General features: G+C 42.8%; 1 protein-coding gene across 1 annotated transcript; it reads left to right on the top strand.

The window, feature by feature from the left end:
• Positions 1-827: 827 nt before the first annotated feature.
• On the top strand, positions 828-8,361 carry LOC136991601 (D-beta-hydroxybutyrate dehydrogenase, mitochondrial-like). Its single transcript, XM_067294156.1, has 4 exons — positions 828-864; positions 2,111-2,263; positions 5,063-5,193; positions 8,014-8,361. The coding sequence occupies exons 1-4, from the start codon at positions 828-830 to the stop codon at positions 8,359-8,361; spliced, it is 669 nt and encodes a 222-aa protein (XP_067150257.1).
• The last annotated feature ends 13,516 nt before the right edge of the window (positions 8,362-21,877 follow it).

Raw genomic sequence — 21,877 nt, 5'->3', positions numbered from 1 at the left:
AGTGCATAGCTGGGCAGGTTGTTTCTCAGGAGGTAGTACATTTTCTGAAAAAGTGGTATTTGGGAATAATGAATTGTTCATTATTTGGGTAGAGTTTTGCAAATTGTTTCAGCTGAAAGAAGTGGCAGGAAAGCTTGTGAAAAATGTCAGAACATTTCATGTTTGGATATGCCAAAATGTTCTGCTGAGAAACAATATGGGCAAATACAGTGTTCTGAGCTGACCCTGAGCAAAATCTCTTTTTATGTTTTATTTAATCTTCTCCTCAGAAGACTCTCCTCAGAAGAGAAGAGTTCCATTTTAACTCAAGCCATTTTTTTCCTCTTGACTTTTTGGTTTGACTACGGAACAAAAAGGAGGAGCCATTATTCTGTGAACTCTGCCTGTTTACACACACATCCTAGTTTCACCACCTTGAGTCTTTGAAGTGCACCAGGGAAAGCTGGCAAGTCACTGAAAAGAAAACATGTCTTGCAAGCTAAATTCTCCATTATATAGTTTAGAGAAAGAGGAAGAAAATAATCAATTGCCTGAACAGTTGAATGGCTGTATTTCAGAAGTCCTAATGGCCATATTTCAGATGTCCTAATGAAGTCAGTGGTATCTAGAGCAACTGTTCTTGCTATGCTGTGCAGGATGCAGTTGCAGAAGCAAAATGACTTTTTTTTATTAGAAAGTGTACGGCTCAGAATAGCAGGGAACAGCTTTAGCAGTGATGCCGGGCTTTGGTTTGTGTTGTATTAGGGTTAGGTTATTTAAAATAAATAAAAAATAAAAAATAAATCTGAATACAAAGACCTCCAGCCTTAAGTAGAAGCAGATGGGATATGCAGCTACTCAGTCCACCTGTAGATCAGATCATGTGTAAGTACAAAAATATAGGTAATTAGCTCTTACAGATGATTTTTTATCCATTGATCCTGAAACATTTTACAAGGAGGTCTTATATTGTTAGTCCCATTTTAAGAAGGGGAAATAAAGCTGTAGAACGATGGTATGGCCTGGAACAACAGGGCAATGGCAGGGGGAAGAAGGAAATACAGGAAAACTCTTAAATCTTCCCTTCCTATGTCTACTAGCATTTGGGGCTGTGGAAAAAAAAGATAAGTACACAGGAAACAATGCAATATTACTAGGAGAGCAGTCAGTGCGTATCTAAAGTTAAAAGAAAGGTCCAGCAACTAGGAATGCTCTATGACAGAATACTGAATGATGATTTATTCGCTTTGGAAGGTAGAGTTACTTAAATTCCAGATGGGTCAACTTCTGGGTTTGAATGCTTTGCTATGCAAATGAGACATCCAGTGAAAGCACTTTGTTTCTTTTTGGCTATTTAAACCCCACTTTCATTACATAGTACAAGTAATGTATATATCTGTGGCTTTGGGCTAAAGGGCTTGCACTTGCTGGCTTCGAGTTGTGTGAGACTAAGTTTACCTGTCCATAAAGATCTGCTTGCACACACTGAAATCTTACTGAATTTCAGGGGGCTGGGCTCCTTAGTGCCAGGTTGCTTTGTTGTATGAGGAGTAAACCTGGCTATGAGTACAAAACCCAGAGAATACGGTAGATGCTGACCTTACTTAGTCAGTGGGACCTACTGCATGGTACCTGGATTCAGTGTTGTCCCCAGATACCTGATTCTGGCAGATTTCAGAAAGAACTGAAACTCTAAATCCTGGAAAAAGAGCCAAGACTTAGGTTCCTAAATTGGTCAGGCACTTTGAAAATATTACCCTTAGCCTTTAGCCTGCTTAATATAATTTTCACAAAGCTGCTCATAGCACACAGTGGGATTAATGTCATTAAAATATCATGGTACACCACATTGGCAGTAAGAATTAGTCTCCCAGATCATGTTATTCATAAATAATTTAATACGACTATAAAGTGAGTGATTATTAAGTAGCACTGAGACTTGTATAGTCTAGATAATGGCCACAATTACATTTCTTCATTAAGCAAAATATGCCTGTGCTTATAAGTAGAAAAGACAAAAAGATAATGCAACTAAAAAGTTGTTTCTAAAGGTTCCAATCACTAGTGTTGTTTGGTTGCCTGATGGTGGTTATTTTTTCAGTGAAAGATGCCTGTTATGTTTCTCCTTTAGGTTTTGGGGGGCTTGTGAACAATGCAGGAATATCAACATTTGGCGAGACAGGGTGGCTGTCTATGGAGAAATATGAAAAATTTGCAGAAGTGAATCTCCTTGGGAGCATCAGAACAACCCTGGCATTTCTTCCTCTTCTAAGGAAATACAAGGGTAATGCTAATCCACTGTTATTTAGAGCTGTAGAATAATTAGCTTACTATAATCAGGGTAATGTGGCATCTATGAAAGAAGCCTTAATTGTCTCTCATTGAACTGAAATGACAGCTTCCTCCTGTGTGGCCTGAAAGAGCAACTTGATCCTGAAAAGAGGGCAAAGTCATAAGCAAAAAAAGAAAAGAAAGATTCTGTCCTTACTTTCCCCCTCCCAAAGGTACTGTGTTTAGAAACAATAAATTATCTCAGTTTTTGACTTGAAAAAGAGAGGAAAAATACAGTAGGTTATTAACCCCAGACAAGACTGCGTAAGCCCTGACAACCAGGAAACAAAAAGATCTGATAAACTCCTGCTTAATTTCATTATTTAGGCTTTACTATTTTACTGTTCAGGAATTGGAAAGGGAAGGATGATCCTGAAGAGGGAAATGAGAGACATCCAGCTTCCAGTTCCAGACCTAGAAAGATCCTATGACCTTGGGCAGGCAACTTCAAGTATGTAAAAGTGTCATACAGAGTTGCATGGGTATGAAACAGAATAAATGCATTTGCATGGAGCTCCATAGCATGGGCTTTATCTTGATGAGAAGAAATGGTTCAGACAGTTCTCTCTAGCATTGCAATGTCTCTTAATTGCTTTGCAGTTTGTTCCCTACCTGTGTCCATCTAGATTTGTCCATTTTCCTTTCTCTCCCCTTTGCTTAACTTGTCTATTTAGGTAGTAATCTCTTTAAGGCAAGGATTTGTTCTACTGTTGTATATACAGCATCAAGAACAGTAAGATCTAGGTTTCATGTGGAATCTCCAGATGTCACTGTTATACAAAATGTTGGTAAGATGAAGGCATCCTCTTTTTGGCTACTCTGCTTGGTTGCCTTCAATTGATTTTTGGTGCAAGAAAAAAAGAAGCTTTTAAATACTCTCAGATGGATGTGTTTCTCTGAAAGAAGCATGCTATTGTATACACTCAGTGAAAAACGACGGATGTGATATGTGGCTATTACATGGGAGACATCACTTTTCTTTTGTGATGACCTACCTGCTACCCTACAATGTTGATCCACCAGAGGCATCTGTTGCACTTTATGAATTGCAAGGAGTTACTCTGAAGCCAAAGGGACTGATCATGTGTATGATGTTAAGCACATGTGTATACCCTTGGAAGATTTGGGTCTGAATGGCTGCATCTACATAGTTTCTTACCTCCAAGGAGCACTCTTCATCTCAGTCCTGAGATGCAGCACTGGCTCTCTATACTGCCTTTTTAGCGGCCCACACTCCGTCTTCAAATCCCACCTATCTTTGTGGGAGAGGAGGCCAGGGCCCTTCTAGGAAGAATTCTAGGTTGTCTCGTGTCCTTCACATTGTCCCTGCAGGAACAGCTAAAGCCCATGCTTCTGGGGCCAGAGACCTCCTCAAATGAAAAGCTAGAATTGTGGATGTTGAGCATTCTCCTGGGAAAGCTGGGTTTCAATTACTTTAGGCCAAGAGAGAAATTAAATGATGTGTCCCACATCCTGGTTGCATATCCTAAATAAGTTAACTACTGGATAAAGGAGGAAGAGGTCATCCTACCATCACTTATCCAATAGCTGTGTCCTGAAGGCTTACTACCATTTTAGGATGAGCACCTGTTCCAAGAAAAGCTTCAAGATTATTAATACATGTAAAGGGCGGTATTTCCCTCCAGCCTAGAATTAAGCATCCAGCTCCCTGAGAAGAGTAACATTTTCTCATAACTTTTCCAGCTGGCCAGCTGAGATAATAACTTGATCAGCAAGCTGGTAGTTGCATTCCCATTTTTATATATCTGACTTATCCCCTACACTGTATAAGAAGGCAGGGAACCTAATTCAGAATGACAGATTTTACTGCATTGCCATGATACCTTTTTGATATCCCAAAAGTTTATACAATTTGGACAGATTTGGGCTCAGGCAATAGCAATGGAACCATGTTCTCAGAATTATTACTTGCGAGGCTTCCTCTCTCTCCCCTCTAGTAATTATATATCCACATTCATAGGTTTCTTATTCTATGGTATGATTATTTGATAGAAGGTTTACGAGTAAACAGAATGGACCAGAGCCCAGTGCCTCAAATCAGAAATCACCGATATTCAATGCACGCATGCACTTGGCAAAAGTTATAAAGGAAAAATAGCAGCAAAGATCAGGGAAATCACAGCAAGACAGTGTAAAACTGCCCCCCTTTTGTCAAGTCACCTACCTTTCTCTGGTGAGGCTTATAACTGTAATGACTGTTTTTGACTTTATATGCACAGTTTTAAGCCAGAACTCAGTGCAGAGACATCATTAGGGCAGAAAAAATGGTATTAGTAGTCATATACCCGTCACAAGGAAAATCATCTCATGCTTCTCTCCCCTGCCTTCTCATCTACTATTACTAGCATAGTCTAGTGTTATTTTTCAAGCCAAAGGTTTTAGGGGACTGTTTGTTTCTATCTCTTTCATCCTCTGTCACCTGCGTGGATTGCCTCAGAAGGAGTAAGAAGGAAGCTGGGAATGTGTTACATTTTGTCCTGTCCAGCATCTGCCAACAGAAGGAAGGAAGCTTTTTGCAGGAAGTTCTTTTATCCCTGCCTTACCAAGCTGAGTGTACTATTGTGCTGTGACTTTACACTTACACAGCCCAGCTTTGGCACATTACACAGTAAAACAGCATCATGCTAGCTGACACATTATTAGCAGTTCAGAAGACTCAGGTAAATCAATTCTATGTTAAAGTAAAGACCGAGAGTGAAAAGTTATGGTATTTGCACTGTTTTCTTTCCAGGATGCATTGTTTTTATGTCCAGCATTATTGCCTATTTTACTCTGGGAAATGGCATTTATTCTGTGACCAAGGCAGCTATTGAAAAATTTTGTGATGCTCTAAGACTGGAAATGAAGAAGTTTGGTGTCCTGGTAAGTGATGTAATAATTAGCTATTGTGTGAAACTTCCTGGTATTTCAAACATTTTTCTAGGAGAAAGAGGTAAGTTTCACTCCTGAAACTTCCCACAGAGCTGAAATGCATCTTCTTTTGGGGAAGGAAGTAAGCAGCTTGTACAAATACTGGACAATGGTGCGGGGATGGAAATTTTGGCCAAGGGAACAAGAGCAAGCTCATGGAAAATGGTATCTAATCTTGTGCAAATAAACTCCATTTATCCAATTAAAAAAGATGAAGAGCAGAGCTGCTTGCCTGAATCTGTGGATGCAGCCTCCCCTTGGAAAGTGGTGGTTTCTCTGTGTGCTATTCAGTGGTTTGAAAATCATGGGAGACAGAGGGCTTGGGTAGCGCTTGCAGATCTGAGAAGCTGTGGGATAGCATGCTTTCTCCTCTTTGTGCCAGCCACTGCAACTTCCACCCTTTCTCCACATCCTCTACATGGACCAAGCTTTGTGAGGCAGGCCCAACTGTGCAATACCGTGCTCTGAGAAGAGCTTGTAATAGCACAAACTAACCGAAACTTCCTTTCTCTGGGGTAGCTGCTGGGAGCAAAAAGCCCAGGTGTGAGTGCTGTGTAGCGAGAAGGAGTTCTGTCTCTCATCTCATCACACCAGCAGTTAAAGGCTCCTTCCTTTTGTTGGGAACAGCTACATTGCAAGAGACAGTATTCATGTAGAGTAATTATGTTTTTACTCTCTTAACCTAAGAAATTCTAAGAGTGCTCTTAGTGCTCTAACTAAGCAAAACTGATAGTCAAGCCTGAGGCTTAGATCACTAAGTAGCTTCACTAGGCTTTTTTCTTGGGAGTCACTCCACTGCTGAAATGCTCTTGAAACACTATTTTTTTTCCCTAGAGGATTTACATTGGTATACTATCTACATATGCAGATTTACAGCACTGTTCATGAGCTTTGCATTGGAAGAAATTACAGCTATGCATCTCTTAACTGCCTCTTTTGGAGAAATATAAAATGCTATGAAATGCAAGTGATTCTACACATCATAATGCCACACAGCATGATGAGGATTTGAACTGATTAGCAGAGGATAATCTCAAATGCATGGAAGAGCTTAGTTTAACAGGTTAACTACTCTGGTCGTCTTAGGATTCTTACTGTTCTCCCACCCCCAGAATAACCCTTGCACACAATTTAGTGAGCCAAACTGACGAACATTTCCAAAATAGTCACAATAATTCCTTTTCTGTCTTTGACAGTGTGCTAGACTCTGGCTGGCATTTGCCTCAGACCCTACCCTGCAGAGAGCCAGCAGAATACATGTTCCCTCTTCTCCATGCTCCCCTCCTCTGCTCTGACGTTCCCTTTCTCCTTTGAGGAGATAGTCGCCCAGAGGTGGCAAGGAACAGATGGAGCAATGACTCTATCCCCCTGAACTCCAGCCAGGCAAACTGGCTGCCCACAGGAAGCTAAGTGTGTGCTTTCCATTAAAAGACTACAGTAAGTAGAGGAAGGGGAAAAAGCACAATCTCTCCATCTCTGCCAGCTGACTCCAAAAAACTCCGAAACATGAAGTTTTCAAAAGCCCTTTGTTTAGAATATATCTGTGTTAAGTTTAACCTTGGCATTAGTTTGATAAAAAATAAACACTGTGACAAATCTAGCTAAGGCAGCATAACACGTACCTGGCTATGCACCATGTGTCTCAGCTGGAGGTTACCCGTATCCATTCCCACTCTCTGCATATAATGCCTGCACCTCAACCACTTCAGCATGCGATTCAGCAGATTAGCCCAAGCCCCTGATTGCTATGAAGGTGGAGAGGCCGGCACACGCCCAGTGTTGACACATGGGTGGTAGCCTCTGGTAGATGGACTGGATGGTAGATTAGGGGCACTAAGGTTTGCTACAGACTTTCCAGAGGATGTCTGTCAGATCCCCAAGTCTCTCACACAGCTAAGCACCATTTTCCTTCATCTTGTGTTGTAGTCCTTAGTCTTAACTGCAGGCAGCAGTTAAATGCCATGGAGTTTTTATGCAGTGTATAAGCAAACAGTCAACATGCTGTTAACTCAGATATTCCAGGAAACACACACATACTGCAACTGCTAAGCCTGCTCTGAAAATCTCCAGAAATCTCAGAGGTTAACAGAACAGCAGCAACAATGCACACAAAGAACACCTAAGCTGAGCAACAAAGGATTTGTATACTTTGGATTTAAATCTACACGCACAGAAATCTGTGGATATTTGCTAATGATTTCAGCGGGATCTGGAACAGGACCTTTGGCCCTCTCTGTACCTAGTTGCTCCTACCTATTTCTTTTTAAATACACCTAGCTAGGGAAAATGGCACTTCTGTTTCCCAGGAATTTCCAATATTTTGACATCTTCTTTTGTCCAAAATTGGGGCAAAATATTACCAATTGCAAGATTTGACACCAAGTGAAAAATCCAAAATGTTCCACTTTGGAGACCTCACAGTCATATTGAAATACTTTGTCCTAGTATTGTCAAAACATTTATACTATTGAGCATGCTATAAAATCAAAGACACAATATCACATTCTGTGAAGGTATGCTGAGTAGTTAAAACAACAACATTAGCATCAGATTGAAATGGGGAAGGCAGAATGAAGCACCTCTGAAATCTTAAATGTTTAATTGGAATATATTTGATTTCAGTGAAGTTCTCAAGGTTAAAATTTCAATGAAACAGCATTTTCTGAGAGAAGCCTATCTATGGAAAGTTTTTGACCTGTTTCACTGTTTATATTATTTAATTGAATTCAGAATGACTGATTGCATTTGGTAAGTTTTACATTTTGCTTTTAGGTCTGTATTATTCAGCCAGGAAATTACGCACATTCTACAAAAATCCAGCCACCAGTCAGTGCAGAAGAGATTTGGAATGAACTCAGCAAAGAGGAAAAGGAAGTTTACAATAAAGAGTATGTTCAAGAGGCGGCAAACTTTTTCAACAACATTCTCAACGAAGGAAGCACTAATGGCAATGAAGCTGTAGATGCTATGGTACATGCTTTAACATCTCCTGCACCCAAGGCATGTTATATGGTTGCAGAGCTAAAGGAAAAACTACTGGTGTTTGTATGTGCTTTGTTTCCTACTGTTGTGATGGATTCCGTTTTATCTTATGCACTGAGTAACGTAAAACTCGCATAGCCGACATTGGTACTGTTCAGCGACTCAGGCTGGGTCACTTTTTAAACTATAAGAGTCAGGGCTTGACTTATTGCCCCCCCCAAAATCAGTATAATGACACCAGCTAACTCACACAAACGTCGGAGGGTATCCTAGTCAGAACTGTGACTTTTTGGTAGGGAAACACATCTAAGACCTCATATAAAACTAATACATTTGTCTAGGTAACTGTATTTCTCCCATGTGGAAAAAAATAGGGACCCTTATGCTGCTTTTGGGTATTGCCTAGAAAATGTAATGCAGCTTTTTCTACTGCAATACCAAGTTACCATGTTAGAGACAAAATGGAGCATAACCTGCAGGGAAACTGCCCACCTGAATTCATTAGGGCAGAGTTGAAAATACCCTATTTTTAGGAACCTGAACAGTGATTTATTAGGGGTGAGAGAAAGAGGTTAATGGAAAAGTTAGGAATGAGCAACAGACCTTGAAATACTTTGAATGAAGTCAAGCATCTGCAGAAAGTTAGGAAGCGTCAAATGTCGTAGTATTCTTACCAATTGTAGTATTCTTACCAATGGAAACAGTGGCTTGGCTAACTACATTCAGTAGTAGTACTTTACTTTTTCTGATGTTAGGCATATATCTGTAACAAAGCCAACGTGTCGTGGACTTTGAAAAATAAGTAGCACGTTCCATTTACAAATGAATATTCAATCCTAAATCTAATGTCTGGATTAATCAATGCATTAACCTAAAAGGTAGTCAAAGAAACAAACACCAAGGTGACAGATAATCAGTACTATGCAGTAACAACCTGTAGTTTAAAAAGAGCATATTCAGCCTGGAGCTCTGTTTTTCCTGATATTATAGGACTTAGGGTCTGATGGGACAAAATATCTATTAGCACAAATGGGAAACCTTTGGTAACATACGCCTATGAGAGTAATTGAGTGCACTGGCTTCATTAGAAGTCTCTTATTAACTATTGTGGAAAAGATTTCTGGTTTATACATACACAGTTTTAAATCTTGCTTGGTTGTTGCATGGCACAAAATCCAAGAACTCCGGGAGCTGGAGATCCTAGAATAGCTGGCAGTTCCACTGGGGAGACTTGTGGATACAGGGCAGCAGCATGAACCACTAGCTTCCCTGTGCCAGGCCTCCTGCATCAAATCAAAAGCTCTGGTATAAGTTGACCTAGTTAACTTTTTGGTCTGAACCAGAAATTACATCCTATCCCTGGGAAGTCTTTCCTGATGTATTTAATTACTGAGATTTGTACAATTTTCAGTTTTTTTTTTAATGAAGTATTTCAGTTTTGATGATGCAGTACTTTCCAATAAAATCTATGTGACTGAGAAAAAATTCTGTTTATCCTGGTGGTTAATTTGACAGCCTCAGTCAGCAACATTGGCGAGATGCGTGGACTGACTATTCCAGTTCCTCTCCTGATAGCACTTTGCAGTGGAACAACCTTTTTACTGTACCTTTTCTAGCTTGTGGAACATTTTACTTCCTTTCCCAAATGCTGGGCCCATCCCTGTACCTGGCATTGCTTAGAGGACGAGCAAGGCCTCCATCCCATTTCGCTACCAGTAAACAGCAGGATTATCAGATGATTATCGTCTGCTCTCCTCATTTAACCACAAATGAGCAAGTCCAAGCAAGGAAAGAGGAGCAAGGCTTATTTTAATTGAACCAATTGATTTTGTGTATAGGAACTCCCCCTACTTGACCTTAGGGATTTCAGCAGTCCTTACGTTGCTTTGGAAGAGTTGGTTTCATGCTTTTAACACATTCTTTGTGCAGATTGGCCTTCTGTGCAGTAAATAGCACCTAACTCAACAAGCGGCTTTGAAATCCAGATGTTTCTCCATCAGGCCCAGGCTACATGTGATCTTTCCAATCTCTGCCTCAGGAATAATGTTGCTTTCCATTATATGTTCCTCCTGCCCTTTGCATTTCTAAAAGCTACACCAACAACTCAGTGTTGCTGAGAGCCAGCTCTTTCAGAAGAGCTGCCTTCTAGCTACAGGTGACATGAAATATTTTCAACTTAAAATTTCTCCTTTATTTCTGCCTTACGTGGTTAAGCATGTGATCAATATTTCATTAGCCTCATGTAACATCAAATGAGCAATACTCCAGAACATTTATTCCTCTGTCTTGAAAACTAAGAGCTTGCAGTGCCTGTTAGCACTCATAGGGTTACAGTAGCAGGCAGAATGAGAACAGACTGGACAAATGAAGGCAGTTTATATTGTCATTGCCATCCAGCCTGTCAGTGTGGAAGCTAACTGCAAAATAGCTACAAGAAGAATATCTTTCCTCTTCCTCTCCCATTTAATATTGTGATCGGCAGATAACTCATCAGAAGAGTCAGAGCTTCAGTTATTAACAGGCCTGACGCACTCCCACTGAAAGTCACCCAAAATCCTTCCATTGTGTCATATGCGCTCCAAGGCATACAAGCAAACTTAGACAAGCAAACATGGACACCTAAGAAAGGAGAGGGAATGACTGTCCCTGAGCTTAAAAGAAAAGAGACCCTCATAAGCAATGGTGATGAAAGGGGTGGTGCACTCCCTCCTCCATGGATCTTGTAGGGTACAGAAGTTACAGAATTAGTAACAAGAGCTTTTTTTGGACAAATGTTGCTAAGCACGCTAAGTTGTGACAAACTCCCTGAGGTCCCCCTCAGCTGTCTACTCATCTGCTGAACTCCTGTCCTCCTATTTATCACTGGAAAATTCATCCAACTCTAGCGCTCCCAACTCTCATCCTGGGCCATGCAGCGTCTAGGGAGCCATCCTTGGGGTGCATGCTGGGAGGTTAGCAACCGCTGAACTGCCCCGCAGTCCTTTGCGTATCTGCCACGCTTTTGGGTAAGGGATGCCTCTTCCTTACCCAGTAACCCTGAAATCAGCTTTACCTCCAGTCAAGTTAAAGTACAGACACTTACAAGAAGTTTGTATTTAAAAATATCCCAAATAAGCAACAGTTACAGTGTTTTATGAAAGACTTAGGTGACAAGAATGAAAGGAAAAAAAATTATCAACAGTACGATTAAATCTGAAACACTCCTCAATATCCAGCTAACCTGCTGTAGATGCTTTTCTGCACCCACCTAAGCAGGGACTGTACTTTTCTATGCAACATTAATCTCAGATTGCAACCAAGAGTGAACTCCTTGTAGATATATTAGCTTAGTCTTCTTTTATTAAGCCCTCCTGAAAGTTTGGAAAAAACTAATCTTTCCCTTGAAAACAACAACCACAAAAGAGACAGAGCTCTCCTTGCAAGTCTCTTCTCTATGGACACAATATCAGGGAACCACTGCGGGTTACAGAGCACTCTACCAGGAGTATGGTCATGCACACGCACATGTATACACATGGATTTTACAGAGCTGTTAGGAGTTAAATTCCAGCCATTGTAGGGTTTTCTTACTAAGCACTTACATCAGTTATTTCATGGACTTGCTCTTCTGTGCAAGGCCTTATTCTTAAGTGCCCATATTAATCAGCAGAAAGAATAAGCAGGGCTTGGGGTCTTTTTTGTTTTGCTTTTGACAGTAAGTAACTACAAAAATAGAGTATAAAGAAGAACTAAAAGAAGTTTAGTTAAAAGTTTAGTCAGTTGTGCATCCATCCGAGATATGTTAATGGCTTCATACGGTGTCATCAAAAAAAGAAACACAGGGGAGCCCAGGAAATATAAATATAGCACAAGGAGAAGCAGGGTATTATCTATCAACAGTGTTTTGAGGTGGTTGTGCTGCCGCATAAGGCAAAGTTCAACTCCAGAAGTTCATTGTTCTTTCCAGGACAAGATGTTTCTTTTAAATCAAAAAGCAGCAGTTTGAGAAATGCCTTCATGACAATTCCCCAGCCTGCGTTGCCAGCTGGCTACAGAGGTAGGAGAGCTATACCTCCATGCTCACGGGCAGCGTTCCCTCGGGCTTCAGCGGCAGTTCTGCATACGCCCTCTGAGCAGCTGCGGAAGCGCTTCATCCCCTGCTGTAGTGTTACAGATGGGCTAGTCAGAGTTTTATTGAAACTTAGTAATATTAATACTTGCTGCCTGGACGTGATCTCAAGCTTCAGTGTAACTCACTGTAACAGTCCGGATGACTTTCAGAATTAGCCAAATATGTATGCTTGTATCATTCCTCCATGCTGGCAAATCTGAATGAAGAGAGATTTTGGTGTAATGCACCATACAGCGGAATTTTTGCAGTCGCATCAGAATCCAAAGAGATGAGTAATAATAATAATTACTTTGGCAGCAAAAAGCTTAAGTAAAAAGACACAGTGCAATCCCCAAGCACACTTTCCAGACGAAGTCATGCTATCATCTAATCCAGCTCCCACTGAGGTCAGCAGGACTCTCAAGTAACAGTAAGCACAGGAGTCCTTACAGTACATGGACTCCTTCCAGAGGTGGGCTGTGGGGCTTTTTTAGCATCCTTGTGCTTTTACATCAACAGATAAGGCAGCACCATACAAATACAGCAAGTTATACTGAGAATGATAGCTGTATTTTTCACTTTTTCCATACAGGAACTGTCTAGTGCTGTCAGTCTGGTGCCTTATGCTAGCACCAAACAAAACACTTAACAACCTTTATATTTATATTTCAAACGCTCCGAAGCAGCTGTTACACAGTGAAATCTTTTCATGTGTAATTAGATCAGCCTGGTGCCATAAGACGAGCATATCAGTAATGGAGGCTTTGCCCACCGTAGTGAGATGAGGCATACATTGTAGTAGCAATTGAGGTTAATGTTTAAGAATCTGTAAAACAAGGCGGGAAACAAATATCCTCCTCATTAATCAACATTCTGTTGACTAGTCCTGGTTAGAAAATTACTCCTGATTATCTTATTAAGCTCAGATATGGTGGTAAAACATAATTATCTGCTACGGGCTCCGTGGACTGTATTCATCCAGGTAACCATGAAACCAGTGGAACACCTCTCGGTTTGTCCCAGGAGCAGACATTGTCGCTTCCTGACTGTGGGGCACTAGAGATGTCCGTGTGTGGGAAGAGAGGCTACATGCTTAGAGCATCCAAGAAAAAGCTGTCTCAAGGCCATCCAAATTTATACCGTGAATTAGACAAACTCAGGACAGCACTACCCCTCAGATTAAGACACAGGCAGCATCCAGACAGCTTTGTCTGCACCTGTGAGCAGTTGTGTCTTGATTTGTCCTGTGACATTTTTTCCAGGGGCTGTACTCCTCAGTTCTGGGAGCTGTAATCCCCAGCTACAAGGCTCTATGATATATTCAAGGTACTGGGTAGTTTGCACTTCTTTTTCTTAGTGCAGTCAGGGTTTTTTTGTGTGTGTTGGTTTTTTTTTTCTTAACACACCCCTCCTCCTTGTATTCCCTCATTAGCTTGGTACTCCTCCAGAACTGAATTGTCTGCCAAAAAGAGCCCAACAGCTTGAAGCTTCAGGTCTTTGAGTAATTTTCTCTGGTGAATTTTATTTATTTCTAAAGGCAGGGAATACTATGAGTTTTTCCAATGGAATTTTGATTTTATTTCTTTTAGAGCTGTTGCAGTACCCTAATACCAGAGCAGCAGCTGGCAAGGCAGAAACCCTCTGCTCCTGAAGCTACAGTGCTCTGAAATACCAAGTATGATGTCCTGCTGGTGAAAAAGAAAGGATGTTTTGTCTTGAAGCATGAGTCCTCATCATCACCCTCAAAAAGCTCACAGAAAGAAGAGCACTGTGAGAAATAAACCAAATGTAAGAATCTAGGCATCTCCCTCAAACACACTTGTACAACATCTGCACTTGGGGTGAAACACCAGGTCCCCACACTTCCTACAGTCTGATCCCAGAATTGCCATAATTTAGAGTCAAGTGATGCAGCTGCTTCAGGCAGGTTGTTATTTTAGCATTGGACCAAAATCTCAAAATACACGGGCTAGCCTTTCTAACGTGTGTTTAATTTGTGCTAATCTATGAAGTGAAATAAAGGAGCATTCACCTGGGTCTTAGGCTGAGACACTTGTGTCCCCTTGCTTGTGCCGACAGCAAAACCAAAAAGTCTGAAATATTACGCAAAATAGGCAAGGAAACATCTTCTGCTGTGCAATGTCTGCAGCATGTTAAGTGTGACAGGGGAGACAGAGAAGGGCATGGACACTATATTTTCCAGAAAGCAAAGTGATCGGCCAAGGTAACGCAGTACAAGACTAACAATCCAGCCAGCTCACATTATGAAGTGCTAGCATGAAATAGCTACTGTATAAAAGGCACTCCTTGCAGGAAAAATCATGAAGTGCTTTATGCCAAATGATGTTATCTAGTGTTGTGACTCACCATACAGTCTCCTGCCTTGGATCAGCAGGCTTCCTTTGCTATCGGACACGCATCCAGCTGCGCATCACCACTTCTCTGGCAAGAGGTGTTTCATGTACAGAAAAGACGTGGCCCTTGAACTTCTTAATGCTAGTGGTGCTTTGCAAACAACTCAACAGCCTGTCTTGGCAAGGTACAAGACAAACAGTCTCGCTGCAATAGCCTGCCGCCCTGCCACCCTCCTGCAAGGGATGGCTGAGCCCAGCAGGAGCACTGCGCGCCAGTTGGCTAGCAGAGATTGGAATGAGGTGCTTAACAAAACGGGAAGAGGTACAGACAGCTTGGGAAGCGCCAGTTTTTGCTGCGTGTCTTCTGAACGCATGATTTTTAAAAGGATTTCTGCTTCAACTCACTTAGCTTTGAGCATTTTTTTTTTCCTGTTAACATGTAGGGTTCTCCTTCCTGTCAGGTCTATGGGCAATCATGTTTCAACACAAGTCTGTAGCATGCCTTATTTACGCAAATAACACAGGGGCTGCTACACAAAGCCGCTGGGAATAGCTAGAAAGTTGGGTTACATGCAAACCTCCTAACTCCATTTCTGTGGCCAGGGAATTCTAATAAAATTCAGGCGCGAAATGCTCTCAATGGGAAGGGGAGCCGGCAAGAAAGCAAGTCACCGGTGAGAGAAAGCCGAAGGCCACGACGTCGAGGTCCCTCCCTGCCTCCTCCCCGGGCCAGTGCAGAAGCCGGGGCCCCGCGGGCCTCCCGCACGCCGTGAGAGGCCACCCGCGCCTCCCCCCCCGCCCAGGCAGAGGGCAGCCCGCCACCGCTCTGCACCGCAGTAACGGCCCGCCTGGCGCCGCGGGGGGCCTCCGCCACGCCGCCCCCGCCAACGGCCAACCGCCAACGGCCCACAGCGCGCGCCGCCGCCCCCGGGACGCGGTTGCTAGGGGAGGCGGCGGCGGCCATGGCGGGCGCGGCGGGGCCAGCGCGGGCTGAGGCGGGCGCCGCCGCCGCGGGGCTCCCGCGGGCCCGGGGCGGCCGCAGGTGAGTCACCCGCCGGGGAGCGGGGCGCCGCCGCGCTGCGGCCGTGGCGGCCCCGGGGCTGCTCGGCGGGGCAGCCGCCGCGTTTGGCGCGGCGGGAGGGGCCGGGCACCGGGGGGCTGCCCCGGGTGCGCTGGTGGCAGAGCCGCCCTGACGCTGAACTCGGCCTCTCGGCGCCCCTGGAGACGCCAGCTCTTGTGAGGGAGGGGGCAATGCGGGGGGAGCAGCACTGTGGCACTGCGTAGGCTGTGCTCGACTCGGATTTTTAAAAGCCATACTCGGCATCGCCGCAACCCTCGGCCCCTGTCTCGGTTGAGGACAGACTGGAAATTACCTGTTTGTCCTTCTGCGTTGCCGGACAGCCGAGTCCTTACCGCCTGAGCAGAGCCCTGGCGCGGTTCGGCACCGGCTCTGCATCCTGTTCCTTTTGGAGCAGTTTCTCTGCTGTTGGAGCCAGTCTCCTCTATCGGCCACCCGCTCCGCTGAGTTGCAACCCGAGAAAGGTCGGCTGCCATCAGCTTTATTCCCTGCCTGGCTTCTCAGGGCCCTCAGCACTTTAAACTCTGTGAAACCTAGTGCACATCCTTTCCTTTGCACGTGGCACCTCCTTGCCAGCTCCTAGGCAGGCCAGGGCTGCGGTGGCACCCCACAGGGGCTTGCAGGGAGCCTGTGCCTCCCTGCAAGCCGGGGAGCAACCTCCTGGGGCCTGCGCAGCCTCTCCCAGCCCCGGTGCCTGGCAGGTGTTGCTCATACACCTGACTGGAAGGTGCTGGCTGGCCCGCAGGGCTGCCAGCCCTCCCTGAGGCACAGCGGCCACCATGGGCTCTAGCGCATTTGGTTTTGGATGAACGTTAAAGCAACTGGAAGTTGCAAAGTGAATTGCGAAAAGAAGGCACATCTGTTCAAATTCTGCCTTAGCCTCAGGACTCTTTACAGCACTCAGGAGTGGGCCCGGTTTCCCAGAGGGCTGTGTCTGGGAGGAAACCTCCACGTGAGATTGAACTTCATAGAGGGGGTAACACAAGTGGGCCACGAAAGTGGCCATCCCTCAGCACTGCACTATGGCTCAGCCCAAGGCCTGCCCATTTCCTGAGAATTAACAAAACACCAAGGGCCACGAAGAGAAAACCCAGCATCACTGACTGTTCGTTATACAGTTTAGGAGGATTTTGCTGCCTCACTCCCTTTAGACATTAGCCACAGGGAATTGGCAGCCAAAATATCCAATGCAATTATTTTTATAAAGCTATAAAAACAGTGTGGTACTGTTACCATACTGGTTTCCTTTATACCAGAATATAGGGCTCATGCTCTATGGCCAGTATGCAAATGGATTAAAATTAGAAAGTGCTAAGCTATTCTCTCTCACGAAAGATAAAACATGAAAATTTTGTTTATGAGTGTGTGAATAGTGATAATTAAAGGGACATTTTCAGCTTTAAATGTTGAAAACTTCTTAAAAAAGGAGTCACAAGTGTTTTCCATGGGAATACTTGAATTTTCCTGATGATTTTCTCTTTTTATGGTTTCATTTTCCATTTATACATTTTTTCTTTTGTTCTACAAGAGCCAATAAAAACAACAGAAAGCATTCTGACTTTAGAGGGGAAACACATCCACAACATGAAAAAAACTGAGTAAAGGAAAAGCAAGTTTTCCTCTATTGTCATATATCATTGTCATATATCATCATCTCGTATTGTCTGTATTTATATTAGCATCTGCTTCTTTCCCATGGAAGTCTATGACAGTCCATCTCTGATGCTGATGAAGGACTTATACTGGTGGCTGTAGGGTTGTATGTTAACTGTATTAGAAGGAAGAAAATTTTTTCTGACAGCGATCAACTCTTAAAAAAAAAAAAAAAAGAAAAACACTGATATTGACCTTCTGAGGAAGACTGGGAGAGCCTTCCAGCAGTGGTCAGGCACCAGGCCTCCACAGAAAGTCAGTGGGTGAGAGAGCTGGCCACCTGACCTCCCCCCTCTATCAAAGTAGCTCCACCACAGCTTGGAAAGCTTTGTGAGAAAAGAAGAATCTGATTAAAAGGATTTTCCTAATACTAGGTATACTGGAAAAAGGATTAATTTGAAATTAAAATGAGTTTTATGCTCTCAACCAAAACTGTGACACAAGCTGGCAGAATGAAGGTAGTGACTCTGTTGGTGTTTGTCAGCAGATAAACAAAATCGTTGCTAAGCAGATGTTACAGGCTTAGGGTTTATGGCTGTAGCTTCGTGAAGTCCTCCCCAGAGTATGCCTGTTTCAAAACTATGTTAACAATGACTCATTTTCCATTAAAAGATATGTTACAGGTGAAGTGATAAAAACTCTATGAAGTACATATAGTTGATAGTATTTACTTAATGAAGATCAGCAAGATGCTGTAATTATATTTTTATTTATGGAAGCCTGTTTCACTTGCTTGTAACTTTACCTGACTCTGGGTAGAATTTTCTACATCAGTTGTCTTACTTTGATTCAGATTCTGCAGAAACTTCTAATAAAACGCAGTCCGGTGACTTTCAAGAAATACTACAAAATGTTACAGCGATTTTCATGTAAATTGTTGTTCTTAATGCTTTGAAGCAAAGAATTTAAACTTGGTAGGGGGTCTCACTGGTGGGTAAAATGGGATAACAACAGTCTTCACCATTGTGTGATGAAAATAATTTCACTTCTGTTTGCGGAGGTAATTTTGTTATTGTGTGTGAAGTATTCAAATAATACCATGATAACCCTCTCAAACAGAAAACATTCATTCTGAATTAGGACTAAAATTGGAATGGAGTGTAATACATTACCCTGTGAGCAAAAAGGAAAATGGAGAATAATGACCATCTGCTCCTTAAAGGTGTGCTGTGAATCCCGTGTCCTGAGAGAGGCAAAGGTTCTAGGGAACAAATAATACCTGATCATATACTTAAAAAATGATCATTAGACATATATGCAGGAGCATTGCATGAATGTTGCATCGTTTGTTGTTTCTTAACTGTATTGTGTGGCTTCTAACATGTGCAGCACACACCTGCCTTTTCTGCCACTGCTGCTGATTCTCCTACTGCCTCTCAAAGCCGCTGCTGTTCCTGCAACTGCCTGTGTCCCTTGTGCTCCTGCCTCTTTGCTATGTCACTGCTACGGACACTGACAATAACAGGAGCATCGGTGATGGTGGGTGTTTGCTTACAACTACTAGTTGCTTCAGTGTATAAGATGCACTTTAGTTTCAGACTTCCTTTGTGGGGGAGGTCACGCACTGGAAAACACAGCACTCTGGAACATGCTAATTCTGGATACTTCAGAGTTTGAGGGTAATGTTTGTGTGAGATGTAGCACTAACACTGTTTTGAATCCCGAGGATAATCCATAAAATAAATCCAAATCCACATGCACTGAATATTATTTCCATTTTTATCTGCATTGAGTGTTACTAACAAATTTTTCTCAGCTGCAATGCTGCTGTAGCTTTACTAACCTATTACCATGAAGAATGTAGTTTCTTCAGTGTTTGCAGCTTCATGTGGGAGAAAGAAAGGAGGAAAAGGCAAGTTTTGATCCTACATAGGTCCCCGAAAGATGCACAAAATCCAGGTGTGTACAGAAAGTATTAAGAAATACCAGAAAAATCCTCAAACATAACAACTTGACAGATTTCAGCCAGTGTAAATAAATGAGTATTGATTTCCTTGGAGCTCTGCGGGTTGTGCTGGCCATATGAGGATCTGGCTTATGTTCTCCGAGGCAGTCTCAGAAGCAGCAAGCCACACTATGAGAGAGCCCCCCAGAGCTCTTTAGGGTGCCACTGGCACAGCGGGGCAGGCTCCTCTCCTGCTGTTGAACCAGTGACGTTGGCCAGGGCAGAGGTGGAGCAGAGGCATGTCCCTGCTTCTCCATTTCGGAAAGGATGGACCAGAACTGTGATTATGCCCAGTCCTCCTTAAGGAGTGAAGCTCCTGATTTGCAGGAAGGACTCATGTTGGGCAGACACCGAATATGCTAGGTAGAAACTATTAGGTGCTGTCCTGATGTTTTAACTAGCTCTTACTATGGGACCCTGCGATCTCTGCGTGCCACTTGCATGCAAATAATGATTAACAGTGGGAAGAAAGGATCCCATTTTTGGAAATGAACCCAAATTCCTTACTGCTGCGGGGTGGTGGGAAATAGAGAACAAGAGCATGCGAGAACAGTTTAAGCTTGACAGCTCAGACATCCAAGTATCTTAAAAACCTCTCTCCTCCTGAATTTCAGTGGCATGAGTAGTTTAAGAGCCTTCCTTGTAGTACCTTCTTGCTGCTCTAAGCCGCAGACCCTACAGAGTTTACACCACTTCTGACACTGCTCAGAGCCCAGGATAATGTCTTGTATTGAAGCTCTGTTCACTTCCTACTGTTTCAGGCTCTAAAAGCTAGACGCCATCGGGTGCTCTGGTTTCCCTGCTACCAGAGCACTACCCAGAAATAGCCTTATTTCAGAAGTCTCAAGGTGAGGGCTAGAATGCTATTATAGTTGTAACTTCTGTCAATAGAAAAGTCTCTGCATTTATTCTCTTTCATAGGATAATGTACCACAAGACACACAACATGTTAGGAATGAGAGTAAGCAAGCCACAGGTGACAGATAAAAGTCATTATTGCTTAATGATTTAGTCATGTATTGTAAGAATATACTTTATTTATAATCAGAGTGAGGATTGCATAAGACCTACGTAGAAAAGAATTTAGCATTTAAGCAGTCATACTTAAATAAGAGAAAGTCACCTAACCATGGGAACAGCTGACATATTTTGAGCAGTTTACATCACAAATAGAAAGCCTTTGCATTTTAGTGCCCACTGCAACACTCGTAAATGTGAACAACTTCTAATAATAATGTCATTCAAATAAAACACGGCCTTAAGCTGGTCAAAACTGTTACAATAAAAAAGTTTTTCTGAACATGAACATTTCACAATATTTTGCAAAGCCAAAAGGCCACCTTTTAAGTAGCTCCAGGCATTGTACAGCTGTTCCTACCCTTTCCATTTTCCTACTCTGAAACATCTCTGCTATTTTAACTCTGTTTTTGGGGAGGAGCTGTGAGCTGCAGTCAGATGTGTCAGGTGGCGTAATAGAGTTGTTTTGCAAATACAACCTGACTCAGAGGACTGCAGACACCTTTAGGCAGCATGGACAGACTACATGGGGAAGGTGCTAAGCAGCTTGTTTAGCAGGAAAAACACAGGCAGTTTTCAGAAGTCTGTGAGCAGTAAACCTGACCACTGTCTCTGTTGCTCTAAAAATAGGCTGGCCACAGAATTTCAAAAAAATAAAAGATAGTAGTTGCAGGAACAGCAACTGACGTGTTGTACCTGTGGTACAAAAATCACAGTTCTCGGACCATTCCAGACATGCTTAGTCTTTGTTTTCTGTATTTTTCCTGCAGTTTTCTTCCGTGCTTCCTTTTCAGAATGGAAAGTATTGCCTGTAAAAGTCTGTTAGAATTGTTCATCCTTTGCATATCTCTCTTAAAACCTCACCTCTACTTGGACATCTACAAAACACTCAACAGTAGCCAGTCAGATTGCTAAATTACCCCATTTGCAGTCTATGTTGCCAGTCAAAAAAAAAAAACCATCATGTTGCCCCATCAGGACCATGTTTCTCCACGATTTCTGTCTTGTGTTCTGTAAATGCAGTGTTTGGAGCACAGACTGATCAAAGGCTTGCTGAAGCTAATAGGAAGCTTTCCGTCCACTTAACCTAGCTCAGAAATGGTCCTTATAATGTGTGACCCTTGCTTGGCCCTTTAGCCACATGTGCAGTCCAGATAACATATTTGTATCACACTGTATGAATCTTCTTTACGGAGAAGGACTGCAACTCCTTTTTTAATATCAGTCATGTTGTAGCATTTATTAAATGAGGGAGGGTCCCTTCCCTCCCTGGTCTCTTGGATTTACTAATACAATGTGTTAGGGGAGAAGAATGGTTTCCTGATCCTTCTGTGAGTGAAGCCTATAAAGGATGATCAAGCTGGACTTCTTATCACCTTCAGTTTAATTGCAGCTCTTGTTATAAATGGGAATAGGTAAAGGAGGATAAAAAAGCCTAGTGTAATCATAACTGAAGCAAATGCAAGCTGATATCTTGCACCGTGTTTTCCTTTAAAAGCAACTGTTGTGTCACCTGG

The sequence above is a fragment of the Apteryx mantelli genome, chromosome 3, assembly GCF_036417845.1.
Source record: "Apteryx mantelli isolate bAptMan1 chromosome 3, bAptMan1.hap1, whole genome shotgun sequence".
In the NCBI taxonomy this organism is placed as follows: domain Eukaryota; kingdom Metazoa; phylum Chordata; class Aves; order Apterygiformes; family Apterygidae; genus Apteryx; species Apteryx mantelli.
Note: the sequence above shows the minus strand (reverse complement) of the source record. Positions and strands in the feature narration are given on the sequence as shown.

Coding starts and splice junctions, on each gene's coding strand:
- LOC136991601 (XM_067294156.1), top strand. CDS start 828: ATGCAGCTACTCAGTCCACCTGTAGATCAGATCATGT. Junction 865..2,110: donor ACCTGTAGATCAGATCATGT/GTAAGTACAAAA, acceptor TTTCTCCTTTAG/GTTTTGGGGGGCTTGTGAAC. Junction 2,264..5,062: donor TCTTCTAAGGAAATACAAGG/GTAATGCTAATC, acceptor TTTTCTTTCCAG/GATGCATTGTTTTTATGTCC.